At 56.1% G+C, this 20,531-nt stretch overlaps 1 protein-coding gene across 2 annotated transcripts; it reads right to left on the bottom strand.

Annotated features, from left to right (window-relative positions):
• Positions 1–494: 494 nt before the first annotated feature.
• TBC1D16 (TBC1 domain family member 16) lies at positions 495–18,921 on the bottom strand. Of its 2 annotated transcripts, XM_088535885.1 has the most exons (11): positions 18,676–18,918; positions 17,151–17,661; positions 8,426–8,623; positions 7,624–7,771; positions 6,490–6,657; positions 5,024–5,172; positions 4,068–4,202; positions 3,375–3,561; positions 2,377–2,556; positions 1,509–1,655; positions 495–766 (listed from the first exon to the last, which is right to left on the bottom strand). In XM_088535885.1, the coding sequence occupies exons 1-11, from the start codon at positions 18,851–18,853 to the stop codon at positions 521–523; spliced, it is 2,247 nt and encodes a 748-aa protein (XP_088392011.1). In that variant the 5' UTR covers positions 18,854–18,918; the 3' UTR covers positions 495–520. The 2 variants fall into 2 exon arrangements, with proteins under 2 accessions (XP_088392011.1, XP_088392012.1); XM_088535886.1 differs by lacking the exon at positions 495–766 and having other exon boundaries at positions 1,514–1,618; positions 18,676–18,921.
• Positions 18,922–20,531: the final 1,610 nt, after the last annotated feature.

Consider the following 20,531-nt stretch of genomic DNA (forward strand, 5'->3'; position numbering starts at 1 on the left):
ATAAAATCAAAACGATCATCATGGCTTTAGGGAGAAGCCACTAGGCTGCAGGTTTTGGTCAAGGCAGAGAGCGTGGGTGAGCAGGATGCTCTGGATGAAGGGACGTCCACAGTCTTGTCCCAGCTCTGCTCTCTCCACCTGACCCACAAACGCTGCCAGTTGCACTTGGCTCTCTGGAGCATCCTCATTTCTCATCAGCGAGTAACATGGTTTTGGTGGCTAACCAGTCCAACCCAGAGGCAGAATAACAGGTCCTTGGTAAGATCTAGAAATGCTTCATATTTCTAATCAAATCAAATCCAAAAAACGTGCAAACACTGTTCCTGGGCAGATGCATTTCACTGGGGTTCCACTACTTAGTGGAATGTGATTTGCTTCCACCCACAAAGGGGTTTCATTTCTCTTCGGTTCTCTACATCTCAGTCTTGTCAGAGTTGTCACCAACTATCCCTCCATCCTCGCCTTCAGCATGTTTCTGCTGCACATATCCTTCCTGCCGCTACGCCCTGTTCCTCCGCGGCTATTTCCGGAAAGCAAAGACGTCCCGTGTTTTCAAGCCTCTCCTGCCTTCGCTTCCTGCTTTCGGAGACGCCGCTTCTGGCAGCCCCCCGTAGGGGCAGCTCTCGGATGCGGGGTGGTGGCCGGAGCACTCGACGGCCGGGATGAAGCCGCTGTCCCACATGCCCGTGCCGCAGAGCTTGCACAGGTCGTGCAGGCTGCAGGGCACGCGGGGCAGCAGGTGGAACTGATAGAGCAGACTCCTGGCCTGCAGGGGAGAGACAAGCGGCTCGGTCACCGCATCCTACCTGTCCTCCTCCCCCTTTAGCTCTATAGGTCTATGTGTTTAGCTTCTATATATCTACATTAGAAGAGCCAAAACTTCATAGGGGAAGGGCGCGTGCAGCACATCACCTGGGCAGGTGGAGCGGGACTGGGGACTGTGACACGAGGATGACGAGCTCTGCCCACCGCTCCCTAAGCACGAGCAAGTTCTGTAATCCCAACCACATCACTGCCTGCTAAGCCCTCAGCTTCCTCCAGCCCTGTCTCTGCAGAATAGGCTCCCTCCAGGCAAACACCTGAACACCATTTCAAGAGGAAATGGCCTCAAGTTGAGCCAGGGGCAGTTCCAATTGGATATTAGGAAAAATTTCTACATGGAAAGAGTAGTGAAGCATTGGAAGAGGCAGCCTAGGGAAGCGGGGGAGTCACCGTCCCTGGCAATGTTCAAGAAACGTGTAGATGAGGCACTCGGGGATATGGTTTAGCAGGATGGTGTTGAGGGGCTTATGGCTGGACTCAATGATCTCAAAAGTTTTTCCCAACCATAATGATTCTATGATTCTAATGGAATAATTTGACCATCTCCCCGTTTATTCTTCCAGGGATGAGCAGGGGGATACAGGAGATGGGTAAGATTTAGCATCAGTCTCTTACTTTCTTGAGGGCCTGGCTCATCTCTTGGACCATCTCTTGGACTTGGCCCTCACGTGTACACAGGCACTCACCTTCCTGAGTACAAGTTCTCCGTTCATGTGCATAGCCAGGTTGCCAAAATGCAGCAGCATCTGGTCAGTGGCCAGTTGTTGTTCAATGACGTCGTCCCCATAAATCACCACTATGGCCACACAGATGAAGAGGTGGAAATAGTCAGTCTGCAATGAGAAAAGAGGGACTGGATTGCAGCAGGTGGGCACAGAGGGCTGACAACCTCCCCACCCTCCGCGCAGCCTCCACCCTCCTGCTCTGTAGATAACCCCCCAATTGCTCCAGACCGGCTGCGATGCTTCCAATCACGGATGTGCCTACTCCAAATCTCCCTGGGCATCTCACAGGGATGTTCGGCAGCAACATGCCCACAAGGAAGGGCAGCTGCTGGGCAAGACTTCTCAGGCGCTAGCGCTGCTGAACCCACCAAAGCAGGAGGGAGAGGAGCCCTTTGGCAGGCAGAAAACTCTCCTTGTCCCCCAGCCCTGCTGCTGCCCTTGCAGGAGACCAGACTGAAGGTTCTGCAAAGACTCCGAATACCTGGGGAATTGGCTGCTCAGGCAAACAAAGCATTTTGCATGAAACAGGGACCTTTGGAGCTCATGTGTCTGTGAGCTCCGGAACTCTGTCATGAGGCAACTCAAGGTGCAATTTGGATCCATTTTACTTTCCTTCAAGGTAAGCTGCAGCAAATCAAACAGAACATTGCTGACTGTAAACCACGCTGCCACAGTCTCGCCTAAGAAAGTGTGGTGGAAAGGGAATGCCTGCAATGAAACCTCTTCTGGATACCTTGCTACCAACAACCCTTAAGCACAGCCCGCCGTGTTGCTGGGATGGCGAGGGTTCAGCGAAGGACACGCCGCTGTCCCGTGAGAGCTGTCTGACCTGATAGTGAGCCCAGCACGCTTCCCACATGCGCAACGCCTCAGCGTCTGGAAATTCACGTTTAAAGCAGAGGAGGATCCAGCGGTGACAGAAGAGCATCTGCAGGCCGTCCTCTCCCAGGGAAAGCAGGTGCTGGTAGAAGCGCGGGTGCATGAGCCGCAGCAGTTCCCGCAGGTACATCTGCAAGAGACACTCGTGGCTGAGCCTCGCGTGGGGACGAGGCGCCGTCCCCAGTGCTCCCCACGCCGGGGAGCCCGGCACGTCCCTGCGGGCTCCGGCACAACCCGCTGCAAAGCTCTCCCGGCACCAAACGCTCCCATTTCCACCTGCTCACAGGCTGCTTAACACAGCACCCCGGGCCTGTCCGAGCTCATGGACCCCTGCGGCTGCTTCGCAAGGAAGGAGGGAGAGTGCAAAGCAACTGCCACAGCAGCTACGTTGTGGAGAGAAAGGGGAAGAGGCTCATGCTGAGGAAGGCAGCTATAGTCTTCAGTATGTAACTGTCTCTGGCAGTATTGCATTTCATTAGACACTGAGCGACATGGAAGGCATTTGGGGAAGCCTGGCCATAAAGGTTCGCTGCAGGGCACAAATGTGGGCATTGACCAAGTGCACCCCACCAGCAACGTCCCCTAAGTCTCCAGCACGGATTCACCGCTTTCACTGGTGGCCTCATGACTGGAACAGGACTGGTTTTGTTTAGGATGGATTCGCAGGATCTTAACTAGAAAGGAAGGGACATTAATGTTGCAATCTGAAACGCTCCTTCAGTGTGGCCAATGTGACTTTAATTTGACAACTGATTGGCTATAACTGGCTCCAGAGTGCCCTGGTCACCTAGGATTCGTTTATCTACCAGGCATTTTATGAGTTTGGGATGTGGCTCTGTATGCTGGAATCCACAGCAACAGCCTAGGCAACTGCTTCATGGCAGTCTCCTAATTTGAGCAGGGAGAAGTTAAAGACATGACAAAACCGAGCTCTGTGCTCAGCCTCACCAGCTGTTTCTCCATGTCCTCATCCCGGGGTGAGCTGAAGAAGATCGTATTCTGCATCAATCCCACAAAGCACCAGAAAGTATCCGACTCATCTAGGACCTCGGCCAGGATTGGGGCAACCAGGTCAGACATCCCTTGGGAGTATCCGATCGTTGGGTTAAAAACTGCATAGTTCAGCAAGATCCTCCTAGAGGAGACGTTCGAGGGGAGGAGTGAGGTGCAGGGAGGACACACCACAGCCAAGGTCATGCTCTTCCCACTCTCCCCACTACTCCCACCACATGCTGTGTTAGTGCAGAGGAGTAACACATCACCCCGGCCATCTAGAAGATTAACATGCAGTTACAGCCACAGAGGCATGGGGCTTACACCACACATGCATGAGATCTCCTGAGCACCTGCAGAGCATGTTGCATCCCACCAAACTGCTTTCCCTAACTCAGTTAGGAGCATAATGGTGATAGAAGCAAGGTTATTACATCAAGAAGTGAATGGCTAAAGCAGCAACAAAGGCACTTGGGCAGAAAGAGCTCCACATCATCTGGTCCCTGCCACTGTTTGCATGATGTTCTGCAGCACTCCTAGGGCAGGTCTGGGCACCACACTCCTCAGTTGTCCTGTCCAACTCCTTTCTGAGCTGCCTCTATCTTCAGCAGGAGATTGGGTTTGGGAGACTACAATCAGACACGTCACCTCATGGTTTCCACGTTTGGGTTGCCCTCCCCGCGGAAGAACTGGTTGCTGCGGTCAGTCCTCACGACGTCTTTGTCCACTGTGAACTGCACGTTACGCCAGAAATCCTTCTGTTCATCTGGAGTCATCGAAAGTCTGCAAACAGAGCAGCAAGGTGAGTGTGTGACACAAATGTGATTGCCACTAGGAACAAACAGCCTTAGATTTGAGAGAGAAACTCATCTTTCTGCACAGATTTCTCACCACCAGAACACCAGACCAGCAGGTCTGTCTAGAAAAACAGATTTTCTATCCAAACGCAATACTAGAAGGAACTCCTTGATTGCAGTGGGATGACCTGATGTGTTTCCTGTGATAAACCGGTCAGGTTCTGCTGCAGGAGCAGCCAGACCTTCTGCTGCTCCTTGTGGGTGGCACCCTAGAGCTCGGCACTCAGTGCTTAGTGCATCTCCTAATTAACAACACTATCTTTCTTCAGCTTAAATCTACTCACAACTAGTTTAAAACTCACATTTTTACAGCAATAATTTCCTTGAATTAGACCCCCCTTTTCTTTCTTATTTTTATATCCAATCACAGAATCCTTAAAGTTGGAAGAGACCTTTAGAGATTGTGTAGTCCAAGCCCCTTGATGTGTAAGATTTCCTTTTCACCTTCCATGTGTTGACCCAAACGTGTTAAGCTGCTGGTCTTGCCCATGGGGAAAGTTTTCCTCTACGGTACAGGCAAGCCTCTTTCAAGAGCCCAAGTAACATTCCACTTGAGTTACACAGTATTAGCTCAAGAGGAAGCCAGCTACGCCTGATGACCCCTCCTTTACCCACCCCTCTCACTTCCACACTCCACCAACCTCTCCTGGAAAGGAGGAGGCAGAGTCACTGCAATTCAGTTGTGGTATTAATGTCACTTAAGGCCTAAGGAGGGAGGAGCAGCAGAGGATGAAGGTGGACGGCTACCTTTTCTCCTGGATCTCGAAGTATTCTTTCCTCTTCTGTATCCTCAGCGCCTCCCTCTCTTCGGAGGTGGACTCATAGCTGTAGTAGCGCAGCAGAAAGGGCCACACTTCTCCACGGATGGAAATATCAACCCCACCAAAGAAAATGGCCTGGAAGAAGGAGCAAAAGTTATGACTGGTCCAGATTTAGCATTCCCAAACACAGCAACAAGAAACTGCCAGCTCCTATGCTTTGGTGGCTTTGCAGTTCTTTCCTGACAAGTGACGCCTTGATTCAAGCTCCTGCAATTTGCACATGTTTAGAGGGAAAGTGCTGGCCTTCTATTCCCAGACGAGACACAAATCGGGCTCATTTCAATGTCAATAACCCCCCCTGGAGAGGCTCTATGATTAACGTGTCGTTCTCATGTCACGGCTTAATCCCCAATTCTTGGAGACGCTGCATTTCACCACAAACTTCTCTCAGGGCTCGGACCCAGGGCTCCCTGCAGTTCCCCACAGCAATATCCAGCGTTCCCCAAACCGCATCTCGCGAGCGCGCCTGGGTCGAGGCTCGCGGAGGGCTCGGCCGCGGCAGCTCCGCGCGCTGCTGCTGCCGCCCTGCTCCGCTTGCAGCCGCCTGGTCCACGCGTCCAGCGAGACCTGCGGCCCCCAGCGCTCCCACGGAGGCCCCAGCGCTCCCATGGAGGACCCAGCGCTCCCACGGAGGACCCCGTGCTCCCACGGAGGCCCTAGCGCTACCACGGAGGACCCTGTGCTCCCACGGAGGCCCTAGCGCTCCCACGGAGGGCCCAGCGCTCCCACGGAGGCCCCCGCGCTCCCACGGAGGCCCAAGCGCTCCCACGGAGGCCCAAGCGCTCCCATGGAGGCCCCCGTGCTCCCACGGAGGCCCCTGCGCTCCCACGGAGGCCCCCGCGCCCCCACGGAGGCCCCAGCGCTCCCACGGAGGACCCAGCGCTCCCACGGAGGCCCCTGTGCTCCCACGGAGGCCCCAGCGCTCCCACGGAGGACCCAGCGCTCCCACGGAGGCCCAAGCGCTCCCACGGAGGCCCCAGCGCTCCCACGGAGGACCCAGCGCTCCCACGGAGGCCCCCGCGCTCCCACGGAGGGCCCAGCGCTCCCACGGAGGCCCCCGCGCTCCCACGGAGGCCCCAGCGCTCCCACGGAGGCCCCAGCGCTCCCACGGAGGCCCCTGTGCTCCCATGGAGGCCCCAGCGCTCCCATGGAGGCCCCTGTGCTCCCACGGAGGGCCCAGCGCTCCCACGGAGGGCCCCGCGCTCCCACGGAGGGCCCAGCGCTCCCACGGAGGCCCAAGCGCTCCCACGGAGGCCCCCGCGCTCCCACGGAGGCCCCCGCGCTCCCACGGAGGCCCCCGCGCTCCCATGGAGGCCCTAGCGCTCCCACGGAGGCCCCAGCGCTCCCACGGAGGCCCTAGCGCTCCCACGGAGGCACGAGAGCCGCTCTCACCTTCTGCAGCTTGTACTCCTCCTCCACCTGCCCGGCCTCGTTGAGGTGGTGCAGCCAGGCCGTCACGTCGAGGCGCTTGTGCGCGTTCTCCTCGGGGTGCGTCTCCGAGGACGGCAGCTTGGGGCGGCGGATGGAGAACTGCATGCACGTCCTCTCGGCCACCAGCTGCTGCAGGCAGGGACACAGCAAACCCAACCCGCTGGAGGCAGTGGCCGCGGCGGCTTCCAGAGCACCAAAACCCTTTTGCTCAGCTCTCGCAGGATTAAGCGGTAAGGCACAGTACTCGGGCTTTATTTTTCTTTTTGAATTATAACCATTACAATAGCGAGAGTGATTAGAATAATTAAAAATCTGAGTACACACAAAACAGCTTCATCTTACAAAAAGAAAAAAATATATATTTCCATTCCTCCCCCAGTCTTATCCCTGACCTGAAGCTGAATTAATGCTGCTTACAGCAAAACTTCACCCCGCCAGGAATGCCTGCAATAAATTACATATGATTGGCCATATACAAAGGGATTGCTGTTAGGCAAGCGGGGAACTGCACTGCCAGGCTCTCTAAGGGCACTCATGATCCCAGTGCAAGACTGCAGCTGACATTTAATTTAAAAATCAAAGGTTGCTCAATGCAAAAAGTGAGCCCATGCGACCATAATAAGAAAAGCAGCGGGGGGCTCGGTGGGAAGGATGGAAATTTAAAAACCACTGGTTCTAATAAGCACATACAGTATCTTAAACAGATAATTAAAGAGCTCTTATCACATTTGTATGTAGATTGAACAAAATATGGCAAGGTGCCTTGTCAAAACATTTTCAGATGCGGTGTGCTGTGCTCCACAGAGCGGATGGGAGCCGCTGGCCGCGTTGAGACCCCGTGGCCACCCCGTGCATGCGGTGGCCAGCAGCCACCCAGCGAGGCCCCGGGCCCTGCCGCAGGTGCCCGGGGACAGCAGGGACATGTGAGGGCCATAGGGCCCTGTGCCTTGTGCTGGACCTGTGGAGCCTCCTGCCTCGCTCGGTGACACAATTCCCAACTTTCTTTCCTCACCACGGTGCTCTGGCCAAAAGCATCTGTGCGGCGACACGTGCACTGAGGAAGCCCGTCTGCGCCCCACGGGGCTGGCTCGGTACCTGCTCTTTGAGGTGGGTCTCCGTGCAGTACTTCCACTGCTGGAACACTTCCGACAGCTTGTCCAGGCCCCCGTGGTGGAAATGGAAGATCTTGTACTGACTCTCCCTGCTCGCAACGACCAGCTGTCCGCAGGTGCAGGCCTCGTCACTGCAGGAGACACGGGGCATCAGCCAGAGCAGCCAGCGCAGTGCACGAGGAAGGAAAGTGAATTATAAAGAAGTGTAGCATCAGGTTGACCCTTAAAATGGGGAGCGGAAAGAATTTCATAGCTTGGAACACAGCTTCAAGGACCACAGGATCCTTTCGAGCTTCTTTGCTCAGGCCTGGTGAGAGATTCCTTTCCCCCTCTGTGATGGGAAGGGATTCAGGTCTGTCTTCCCTGGAGAACCAAAGGGACAAGAAGTCTAGCCCAGAAGCAGGACGCAGGAGGTGCGGATTCCATTGCACACAGTGTACTCTGAGGAAATACGGAGCAAGATCCAAAAATGCGAGTAAAAAGAGGCTTTAGTATCTTTTTTAATAAATTGAAAGTTAAGAGCTGAAGAGCACTAGCACCCTAGAGAAGCCCAGTGAGGGGCAGGCAGTGGAGAAGGGAGTGTAGCTAAGGAGAGGCTTTCCCCATCCCTATGTTATTTAACATGTTTTCGTGCGAGACAGCTAAGACCAGTATCAGCACCTTGGCCTTAGAGGGGGAAAAGCTCGTGGAGCCCCCAGGGCTGCAGCTCCGAGGCTCTCCAGGGGGCAGGACCGCGGGGGACGGCGGCCACCGAGCTGCGGAGCCCACGGCAGCCCATTTCCTACCTGAAGAACAGGCGAAGGGACCTCATGTGGCCCAGGTCCACCCGGAAGACGCCGCAGATCTGCTCCAGGGCAAACACCTTCTGCTGCTCGTCCCAGCGGGCGCTCTGCGCCTGCCCGTTGCTCTCGGGGAGCGGGGCGCTGGTGTCCAGGCTGGAGGCAGAGCTGGTCGAGCAGGTCAGGCGGTTGTCACACGTGTCCCTGCGGGGAGAACCCAGCGGGACATCAGCCAGGGCCGCCCGCAGCGACCGCCCGCGCTCCGGCACGAGCCCGGAGCAGGTTTAGGGAGTCAGCAACAAGGACACCAAATGGGGGATTATTTTTGTTTAAATCAACTCCCTACCCTATTTCCCCTAAAGCCAAGTTCCTTGTGATTCCTTTGCGAGTGAGCCTGACAACACAAATCCAAGTGTGTAAACCTCAGACAAACGGTTTCTGCCTGAAGACTTGAAGCTTTGGAGGGTTAAGGAGGATCATACAGGAGCTCTTTAACCCACCGCACGGTGAAGAGAAGGATCCCAGCGCTTCCCAGCGAGCTGGGGGCTGACAGGGCCCCAGATATTCATCCCTAAGAATGGCTGAGTTCAGATTAAAGAACCCCACACGCCTGCAGCCAGCCCGGATCGCAAAAGGAAAATATCACTGCTCGAGAACGAAGCGAATCTGAAACTGTGACCCCTCAGGTCTCAAAAAGGCCAATACACGCGAACAATCCTAGTGCCAGCTCTGAATGGGCTCCGCTGTGAAATCAGGGTTTGCAAAACAAGGCGAGTAGCAGGTATAAAGACAGCCCCCTGCAATGCCACTTTATGCAGTGTTTTCTAATCCGCTTACCCAACAATGTAGGCGCTGAACGCTGAAAATCACCGCCTCAGCGTGCGTGCGTGCGCAGCGCGGCCGAGCCGGCCGCTCCGGCGCTGCTCCCGGCGCACGCGGCTCCGCACACCCCCTCGCCGCGGGTTGCGTTTTTAACGGGGCCTCCTTCAACCACCCGGCTCGAGCCCCGAGCGCCAACCGGGAAAACCCCCCGGTGCCGCCGCGGGGCCGTCTGCTCCGCTCCGTGCCCCGAATGCACCAAAGCAGCAGCTCCGGCCCGGCCGCGCTGCACAGCGCACGGGCAGCCCCGTCCGAGGGGCGAGAGCAGCTCTGCTGCGTCGCGACACCGGGTGCTCCCCGTCTTACAAGCGCAGCTGGGTCCCCGCTCCACTTTGGGGGGTTTCCTGCAAAAATTGCACTGGGCTCTGTGAAAAAAATCGCGTGTTATTTTCTGACAAAGCTGCAAAGTGGAACGCTCGCCCAAAGCTCTTGGTAGCTCCTGTTCGGCACGAGCAGCGGGAGCGCCGGTGCCCGCGGCCATGCCAGGAAAAACCCGCGCGAAGAGATGGCTCAAAGCAGCTTAAATGCTGGTTTGCAGCAGCAACCCGTTTTCTGGCACTGTTGCAAAGGTGCCTTGGTCCCTAAGACAAGAAGTGGAAAACTGGTTTGCAGCGGGGATTGCCACCATCCAAGTGCCCTGCATTGAAAGCTCGGGCAAACACGTGGCTGCCAAGGACGGATGCTGCCCGCTGGCACGTCCTGCCTCGGACTTAAGCAGTGAGGGGAGGAAGCCCCTGCAATGCTGCTTGTGCGGGTTTTGCAGGCTTCTCTGGCTATGATCACAACAGACACAAAAAGGAAGGAATTCTTCCATTTTCTGTTCGTCAGAGCCGGTTTATTATCTGTGTTGGAGGAGGGATTTGTCCCAAAGTGTCCCACAAAAGAGAGAGATGGAGCATCATAAGACAAATAGCTGGGGGAACATCCTGAGAAACTTGAGCTTGTGGGATCCAAGGAAAAGTGAGTGCCCACCAGCGTGCAACACATTTTACCAAAGAAAGAGAACCCCAGCGCAATGGTCCTCGGGAACAAAAACGGGCTGGAAATTAAGGGAGATGAGCAAAACCTGAGGCCGGAACTCTGCGGACATATTTGTAACTATATGAAAAAGCTCTTTTTCTTTAATCCTCATAACTCTTTTGCATCAAACTACATCTCATTCTTGTTGGTGAGCAAGGTGAGCAGGTGATGCCCTTTCTCCCCTCAACAACCAGTTACAGCAACCAACTCTATCTGCATTGCACAAGGTTTTGTAGCCCCTAGGACAGAAAATACCTCTGTAAAGCAGCTCCCTGTCCTCCGGCAAGCTACAGACCCTCCTGCTCCACAGCTGGGGCTGCCCTGCACACCCGGGACGCTGGCCCCATGCAGCAGCTCTGCACACACTCAGCAACTCCCTGCCCGGTCCGAGCACCGGCCACCTACAGCACCAAGAGATAGAACAGCTGATATTATTATTTGCATTGCAGAACCAGGGCATCAATTACACGGGAAGGCTATTTCAGCAGCCAAGATCCAACAGCTCATCTGTAACACGACGTGACAAATGTAATTCCAGGAGGGAGAGGGGCTGGGGCCGCCGCAGCGATGCGGCAGGTAGCAGCGCGCGCCGCACGGTGTCTTGCAAGAGCCGAAGCCTCCTCTTGTCAGCGCTGCCCCACGGCTGCGAGGCATCCTTTACGGACAGCAATGTCATCACAACACACGAGCATCCGTGTAATGGGAATTACACGCCCCTCTCCCTCCCCGAGGGGAGCGTTTCTCCGTTTCTCCACTCTTCCCCACAGGCACTGACCTTCCAGGTTCTTCTTTCCAGCAAGGTGAAGGAGCTTGCTGCCTAAAACGCCTATGACAGCTGCAAATAAAGAATCCATCAGCAGGAATTCAGAGCTATTCCGAAATGCCCCAAAATTGAGTGCAGTAACTGTCCAGACAAAGGGACCTGCCATTCTCACGGCAAATTTGTCCCCTGCAAGATACACACGGAGCGAGCGGTGGAGAGTGCCCATCTCAGCTACACACAAAAGGAAAGAGATTGGTAATTCGGGGTTCAGTATTTTATCCGAACATATCTGCCTGTTCCGAACCATGGTGTGGAGAGGGACTAGAAGGATGCAGGAAGAACGGGTGGCACTTCCAGGACAGCGGGACCACGCAGGGACCGCACAGGGCCACCACGTGAGCTCCTCGCCTCTTGTGAGCACAGAAGGGTGAGAAGGGTAAGAGCTGTGTTAAACTCACCCTTTGCCTGAAAATACCTGGAAAATACCTGGAATTTTGGATTTTCTTTGCCTCAAAGAGCCTGTGAGAATCCATCCACGCTGACCTCTGAATAGGGAAAAAGGATTTAGATACTCGCTCAGGCTGGATGAAGGGCTGCCCAGCGTCTCTTGAGCGTCAAAACACACTCGTGCAGAGCATCTCTGGACATCTGCAAACACACGTGGAAACAAATCCAACCGTTCTGCCCATTTAAAAGAGGAATCTGCAAAAACCTGCATGGGACGCAGCAGTACAAAGTACATGAATGTCAACACGGACTTTCCGAGGGCCTGTTCCGCAGGCCTTGCATTGATCTGTTTGCTTTCAAAACATGAATTTCCCCACGTTGAACTGCACTAAATGCTATTTAGTAGCTAATTAACTTTCTGCGCTGAAAACCTCCTGTAATTGCACTTCTTTCACCTTTTCCAGCGCCGTCCCCGGGGGCCGCAGCTGTCCGCCCGCATTTGTTCTGCTCGGCTCCGTCTCAGGGCGCCCGCGCCGCGATGACAACGGGCTGCCAATCACGGCGGCCACCCGAGACCAAATTAGGAGCACTCTGCACCGACAAACTTGCTCTGCTTAGCTCGCCGTAAAGGGAAAATGAAAGGTTAGGGGCAATAATTGTATCCTCAGCGCTCGCCACCAGGACGCGGACTTGGCAGCGCTTCCGAAAGCCGAAGCGCTGGGGGTGGCTGCTCTGCTTGTGCTGCTGGTGCAGGCGGCACGCGGAGAGGCCGCGCTGCGTGGTCTAGAGGGCAAACCTGCTCGAATGGGGAAAAGCAGCGAGGAATCGCCCCAAACCTGCTCGGATGGGAAAAAAGCAGCCAGGAATCGCCCCAAACCTGCTCGGATGGGAAAAAAGCGGCGAGGAATCGCCCCAAACCTGCTTGGATGGGGAAAAAGCGGCGAGGAATCGCCCCAAACCTGCTCGGATGGGAAAAAAGCGGCGAGGAATCGCCCCAAACCTGCTTGCATGGGAAAAAAGCAGCGAGGAATCGCCCCAAACCTGCTTGCATGGGAAAAAAGGAGCAAGGAATCACCCTGAACCTCGCTGTAGGGGAGTCAAGCAGTGAGGAATCACCCCGAATCTCCTTGGTTCCGGGCACAAGGACCCAGCTCGCAGGGCCAAGCTCTCTTCCCATCCCTGCGCTACCTACAGAGCCGCCTTTGTTGCCTCCTAATTCCTTCCTCGACGTCCTCGGGGCCTGCGGGGGTTCGGGCGGCAGTGGGGGGCACAACCAAAACAGCCCTGCTCGCCGCCAAAGGGCCCCCGACCTGCTATAAATTAAACTGAAGGGCAAGCAAAATAAACGCAGAATTCTTGAGTTCACTATTTTGAACGTAAAGGGGAAAAAAAAAGAAAGAAAGAAAGAAGAATGCAGAAGTTCACAGTGAATAAGTGGGTGCTCTAATGTCTTCGACCCGATCCCAGCCCGGAACGTCACGCACACGCACGCGCTTCCCAAAGCAGTTACCTATTTTCACGGATCCGCTCGCAGGCAGGTGTATGTGACCCAGGTGGGACGGAGACGAGGTTTTGCTCTGGGCACACGGGCAGAATTTGCAGTTTGCTGCTGCTGACTAAAACGCACGCAGCTCCCGAGAAGCCAAACGCAGCACACGCTGCTCAGCAATGCAAATTTTACCCCCGTTTTAAGGAAGGAAAATATTCCAAAAGCTGACTGGCAGATTTCTGCAATCCGCACCGAGAAGGGGCACCTCCTGCCTGGGCTTTCGCTCATTAATAAATCAATCGAAATGCAACACTTAAGAGAATTCCTTAGATGGAAAAAGTGATTTCTCAGCAAAGCCCCCAAAAGAATGTTTGCTTTGCAGCATATTCCAGCCCAGAAAAGGGGACCTTTCTTACCAGTGTTTATTTTATTTTTAAAACCGACGGATTATTTTGCTTTTTTCTTTCAGTGCTATCCATGCAAAAATAAAATTCTACACTAATTATGCTAATTACAATCAAGCCTTCCAAGCCCCGGTCCCTTGAAAGCCCTGGAGATTACCTTTGTTCCTGCATTCCTGGCTCCAAGCAAGGCCCTGGGAATTTCAGGGGGACCCTTCCTGAGCGCCCACGTTCCGCAGCTCCGGAATGGGGCTTCCCGGCGAGGGCGGCGCAGTGCGGAGGGGAGCTGCCCAAAAGTGTGTTCCTGATCACGCCGTTATAACGCCAAGGACTGAGCCACGAAGGCAGAGACGACGCGGGTTTATTGGCACGTGCTGCTCTTGGAGGGGACAAGCGCTTTTATTTTGATCCAGTTAAAGCAATTCTTCCCTCCCAAAGCCAGGGATAGCAGCCAGCACCGTTTATCTCCAGCCTCAATTAGGGTTTCTGGGTGTTACGATAACATAAACAGGTAGCAGAGATAACATGAGAACATCCTGGAGAAGGCGCTTTCCTGCAGCGGGACGGGGCAGAGGGCTCCGAGTTCTGTCCGCTGGAAGGTAAATTGCTGGTCACGCTGCTGCCCCCCCCAATTTCTGAGCGATGGAGCTGAGCGTCAGAACGGCATAAAAATAAAGTAAAAACAGAGAACCCCCCAAACGCCCCCTCTGTGAACGCCGGCCCTGCACGGCAGCCGCTCCACGCCCCGGCTTGCAAAGCCCAGGCTGCATGGCCCGAACTGAGCGGAGCGGAGCCCAGCGGAGCCCGGAGCTGTGCCTGGAGCTGAGAGCAGGGTGCGGAGCTTGGAGCCCGGAGCGTGGAGCTGAGGCCAGAGCTGAGAGTAGGGTGCGGAGCTGGGAGCCCAGAGCTGAGAGCAGGGCGTGGAGCTCGGAGCCAAGAGCAGGGCGCAGAGCTTGGAGCCGAGAGCGTGAAGCCCGGAGCCGAGAGCAGGGCGCGGAGCTTGGAGCCCAAAGCGTGGAGACCGCAGCTCGGAGCTGAGAGCAGGGCGCAGAGCTTGAAGCCCAAAGTGTGGAGCCCACAATGTGGAGCCCGGAGCCCAGAGCAGGGCCTGGAGCTCGGAGCCCGGAACGTGGAGCTCGGAGCCGAGAGCAGGGCACGGAGCTCGGAGCCCGGAACGTGGAGCCCGGAGCTCGGAGCCGAGAGCAGGGCACGGAGCTCGGAGCCCGGAACGTGGGGCCCGGAGCTCGGAGCCCGCAATATGGAGCCCGGAGCCCAGAGCAGGGCGCGAAGCTCAGAGCCCGCAACGTGGAGTCCGGAACGTGCAGCCTGGAGTGTGGAGCCCGCAACGTGGAGCTCAGAGCCAAGAGCAGGGCCCAGAGCTCGGAGCCCGGAACGTGGAGCCCGGAGCTTGGAGCCCAGAGCAGGGCGCGGAGCTCGGAGCCTGCAACGTGGAGCCCGGAGCCGAGAGCAGGGCCCGGAGCTCGGAGCCCGGAACGTGGAGCCCGGAGCTTGGAGCCCAGAGCAGGGCGCGGAGCTCGGAGCCTGCAACGTGGAGCCCGGAGCCGAGAGCAGGGCCCGGAGCTCGGAGCCCGGAACGTGGAGCCGGGAGCAGAGTGCGGAGCTCGGAGCCGAACGCGCCCCCTGGCGGCCGCGGCGCTGGCCCCGCGCGGAGCCCCCCCCGCCGCCCATGGCACCGCCTGCCGCGGCCCCGGGCTCTCCTTGGGTGCCCCCCGCTCCCACCCGCCATCCCACGGCGAAACCCCCCACGGCCCCGCGAGCCGCGGCCCGGCCCCCCCGTTCACTGTCGCTGCTCTCTGCCACTGAAATCTGGCAGCGAACCGGAGGAGGGAAAAAATCCTCCCAAACCTGCTATAATTAACATTTTTGCTGTTCAAATATTTATGTAAAGCAAGATGGATCCTTCTGCCATCTCCTAGATGCGCCCAACCTCCTCCACTTTGCTGCCTGCAACAACTTTAATTGATTAAGGATGTTAATTGATTGCACAGGCCCCAAAGAGCCGCAGCCTGGACCCCTCCTCTGCCCCTCTGCAGCGGCTCCCTAGGCCCAGCTTAAACCCACCCCGGATTAACAGGGAGGGGGAAAAGCAGCGACATCCCAGTGAGGATCTGGGCACAGTTCTGCTGTTTGGGTGCCCAGAGTCAGGCACTTCCCTATTTTACCTCACAAGGGGCCGCAAACCGGGCACGGTTGTGAGAAACCAAACGCCAAGACGGCGGCAGAGCCCACGTGGGCGCCGGGCCGGGGTGACACAAGATGCTGCAAGAATTGCAGCAGCTCCGGTGCCCGCGCGGCCCCAGCTCGGAGCCCTGCTATTCCCAACCAGCCTGACGCAAGCGCGCGGTGCCGCCCGGCCGAGCCGTTCCCTGATGGGCTCCTTGGGAAGCGCCTTGGGGACAGCAAATGCAAGAGCCCGGCAGCATTGCAGCAGGGGAGGCCGGGGGCGGCCTCGGTGCTGCCCGGGGAGCTGCAGCTCAGCTCCCTCGTCACAAAAACGCATCATTATTTTTATTATTGGCTGCTAAAATTACCGCCCCCTTGGGAAAGGCTCCGGGGCAGAGCGGGCACCCGCGGTACCTGACGCCTCCCCCGGGGCCGAGTCGCCGGGCACGGCCGCGGGCGCCGATGCCGCTATCCCAAAGCGGCGCTCGGCAGCGATTCCCGGCCGACAGCCCGGGCAGCCGCTGGGTGAGCCGCTTCCGAGCCCGGCTCCCGGCCTGCTTCCCTGCCACGGGAAGGACGGCTGCTCCTTGCACTGCAGGTCAGCTCCGCCTGAAGATGCTCAGGAGAGCCCCGCAAAAACTGCTTTGCAGCAGACTCTAAGAACAGAGACATCAGCACTAAAAATATAATGCAAGTAAGTACCAGCTTCCCAGAGTTTCTTCAAAGCGTTATCCTTACTTACTAAGACTTATTGTTTCAAACTGATGTTGTTTAACGTAACCTGGAGCCTGAGACCTGCTCTGGGCGCTCTGCAACGCGGCTCTCCAGCCAGAGGAGGGAGCTGGGCCGGGCTCCGAGCGCTGCCCGTGACGCTCCGGTTACCCTTAAACCTACTGCTGGGACACGCAAAGCAGATACAAATTTCTCAAACCACTGCACTTCTTAAATGCTTTATAACATCAAGAAAGAGTTGAACCTATTGCAAAGCTTCCTTTGCAAACCCTGTCCTTATTGCCATTCTGTAGGTCTGAAATTAGCCCATAAAATAAAGCAGCAACTTATCTTCACAGGCCACATCTTCATGTGGGCTGGACACACACACAAACAGCTTGTTTTTCCTAATTCCAGGCAGTTTCAGAGCTCAGGAATACGCTCAAACTCGGCGCCGTGGTCAGGACCGCAGCTCTCGCATCCGCTCCCAGCACAGGGCAGAGCCGCAAACGCCGCCCGTGAGCCGTGACACGAGTCACCCTCTGCGCCTCCTTTGCCAAGGTGCCCTCTCTCCCCGCCGTGCATCTTATTGCAGGTGCCACGGAGAAGTGCTGCCACTTAGACACACCTGCGATCACTAAAATACCCCGTGTGACACCTTGGGACCTTCAGGGAGCTGAAGCAGGACTAGCCAACGTGCAACTTCTGGAGGTTTTAAGGGTGTTAGAGTAGGGGAGGGATTACAGCGAGGCAGAGCAGGACATTCAGCTCAACACCTGTGTGCTCAGCTCAACGCCCCGGGCTCAGCAAGCGCCCCAGCGGCACGGCCAGACTCACCTGCTGTCGTTATCCAGAAACACGGAGCTGCTGCTCTTCCCGAGGGCTTCACTGATGGGCGAGAGGCAGAAGGGCGAGGAGAAGGCGTCCGAATCAGAGTCCAGGGTGCTGTCCCTGCTCCCGTCGTCGGCAGACAGCTCCAAGGAGCCCTCGTCCTCGCCCGGCTCGGCCCGGCACTCCGGCCCGCTCTGCTCGTCCTGAGAGCTGATTGTCGACAGGATCCCTGAGTCGCTGTGGGCCGCGCCGCGCGGGGACGGCCGCTCCGCTTCCTCGGGGGCGCAGCCGTCGTCGGCAGCGTCGCCCCGCGGCGGCGGCCCGGCCGCGGGGTCCCCGGGCTCCCCGTCCCCACGCCGGCCTCGCCGGCGCGGCGCCCGGCGCACCGGGGAGCCCTCGGGCGTCACGTAGCGCAGCGCCTCCTCGTCCTGCCGCTGGATGCGCGCGTTGGGCACCCACGCCAGGATGAGCGTCGTGCCCAGCAGCTCGTCCTTCTCCATGTACAGGCACAGGTAGCCTGCGAGACAGCAGAGCAGCAACCCGTGACGACACCGCTTCGCTCTCAGGAAACTCTCCCCCTTCCCCACCATTACCCACAGCAAAACAAACTTGTCATTTACCACTACAGAGAAACCCGCCTGGCAAATTGTGCAGCTCTCCCTGCTATTCAATATTTGCAAATAACTTCCATTCTGCATTTTATTTTTTTGTATATAATAAATTCCCTCTGTCCTAAGTCGTCACAGAAATCACAAGCAATTATTTCAGCTTCCTGGACAGATTACTGATCAAGAGCACGTTACGAAATACGTTGCCACATGAAAAACTTTCACTGTTGGTTAGTTAAACAACTTCAAGTGCCAGATAAACATTCGTTTCTCAAGAATATTTACCTTAGCGGAGCTAAAGAATTCCTATAGATAGCCAAGAAAAAATGGTCACATGCATGAAAAAGGGAAGTGGGGGTCAATGTTCATGGAATAATTGATTTTGTGAAGTTAAGCCAGTAGCCACTACTCTCTTTGATGAAAACATGGAAGAATATTCATGACAAGAATATTCATGAAAACCTGGAATAAATTTCAATTGGTAACAAGCCAAGATAAAGGGGCAGGGCAGCATTTATCTTCATTTACTCCAGTGCATGGGGCCACAATCAGTTTCCTTCCTTTCCCTTTACTAATGGTTGCTGAGGCCACTCTAGCAATGACAGCTACATGATGACACTTGGCTTTGAAGGACATATAGCGCTGAAAAAGCAGCAGAAACTGGTATCCTCAAATGACAACTTTGTCCAGCTTCTGCCAATAAAAACGGTCTCATGAAAACAGGTAAATTCCTCATAGGCCAGAAGAGAAAGGAAGGATACTATCAGTTCTCCTATTAAAAGGAGAGCTGACAGATCAGCTTGTGGATGGCTCTCCTTGCCCTGTCCCCCACTGGGGCCTTGTCATTCCTTGGCACCCAAAATGCAAAAAATAAGCCCAATTTCCCCAGGAGAGCCCAAAGAGCGTGTCAGGGGGGCTGTCACCTGGGTGATGCTCGCCGAGGCCCTGCAGCAGCTCGGGAGGGTGGACGCACACATTGTTCTTGGAGTAGAGGATCTCCCCGTCGAGCACCGAGGCTGAACCGCTGCCGCCACCGGGATGTAGGGTCAGGAGGTCTGAGGCTCTGGAAGAGGCACGACGGAGAAGCCGCCCCAGAGACATCGCCGGGGAAATGTGTCCATTCTCTGCCAACTTCAGTCGGGAGCCAAATTCAGAAGATCTGCCAAGGAGGAGGCAAGAATTGCGTTAGAACAAATCTAATATCTGCGCAGCACACGCTGCAACTACCTGGGAAGGAAGAGGTCCCCAGCAGCTGCAATACCAGCCCTGCAGCGCGGCCAGCAAACACCGCGGTTATGTGTAATCACCACCAGCTCTTAAAGAAACTGATTACGGAACAGAGAGAAGTGCCCCTTTTTGGAGAAAGGGCCTTAAATAAGTTTTTTTTTGTTCAGAGATAAGCAGCAAGAGAACCCTGTTCATTACAGAGGGCCAAACTAGTAACAGAGGATGCATGCCAGCTCAAGGCAAACATTTCAATACCAACAGCTAATTTTAGCTAACTCTGGAATACGATCCTCAAGTAGCCACCAAAGGAGCCTCCAGCCAGGAGGGTTTCCAGCAGGGCTGCTGCTGAGGAAACTGCGGCGGGTGCAGAGGGGCTGCCCGTGCAGCGGGGACGGATCTTCTGAATTTCCGTCCTGCGCGGAGCAGCTCCACGGGGAGACCCAAGGCAGGGCAGGCTCTACCTGCTGCTGCCTCCCGCTCTGTGGGGCCGGGCTCTGTTCTGCACTCGAGGTCAGTGAGAATCGGCTTTTGTTTCTTTCTGTTTACTCAGCCTTCCTTGCGGGCGCCCGGGCCGGGCTGACCTGGCCGCAGCACCAGGTGCTGCTCCGGCAGCGGCTCCGGCAGCGGCTCCGGGTGCTGCTCCGGCAGCGGCTCCGTGCGGCGCTCGGGACAGCGGCCTCGCTCCGGGGGCTGCAGCGCGCAGCAGGAGGAGACAGCAGCAGAGAAGCAAACCCACCTCACTGCCCCTCTGAGCTGCTGTAGGCAGGAAACAGCCAGGGGCCCAAAGCACGCAAAGCCAGATACTGATGAGCTCCGATTTCTTCAAACACAGTTTTCTCCACATAAAACGAGGAAATGAGAGAGCAGAGATGCTAAAGCAGAACCTAACAGTCCCCAACTAGCAGAGCGAAAGCTGCATGGAAGGGAAACAGTCGTCCTGATTCCATGAGCTTTTTACCTGCACAAGACAGCAAGCGAGGCTGCCGAGGAGCTGACGGCGCCTACATTAAAAGGTGTAAAAAAATTACATTAATTTTAAAATTACATTAAAAGTAGCTATTGGCTTAGCTACTACTGCTTTATCAGCCTGAACACAGCCCCACCAGGCAGGTTTTGCTCTTCACTGGAACCCGACCCAGAAGTGTTCCCTCTGCTCCGAGCTGTGCCAGCCCTTCACTCTAGATCTCTTTCTTGTCTCAGCCTTAAAAACAAACACCAACAGAGCCATTAGCACCAACCCAGCGTTAACAGCTAAGGACTAAGGACGCTCATTCTTCCACAGCTCTCCAGAGAGCACATTGCTGCTCCAGGCTCCATAAACCTTGCAGCAAACCATTTGCCTCAACCATATTTAAGGAGAGAGCCCCCTCCCCGTTCCCCGTCGAGGTGGAGCCCAGCGATCACCTCTGTGGCAACTCCTCTTCCCAGCACGGAATTGCAAAACCCCGTTTCAACACCCGGCCCCGGGGATCCCGAAGCGCCGGCGCCGCACGGGGCGGTCGGGCTGTTTCAGCCGGGCGCAGGGGCTGCCCTGTCGTCACAGCTCTGCTCT

The sequence above is a fragment of the Tinamus guttatus genome, unplaced genomic scaffold (assembly GCF_059628265.1).
Source record: "Tinamus guttatus ecotype Peru unplaced genomic scaffold, ASM5962826v1 Tinamus_guttatus_pri_ptg000649l, whole genome shotgun sequence".
NCBI classification, from domain to species: Eukaryota; Metazoa; Chordata; class Aves; order Tinamiformes; family Tinamidae; genus Tinamus; species Tinamus guttatus.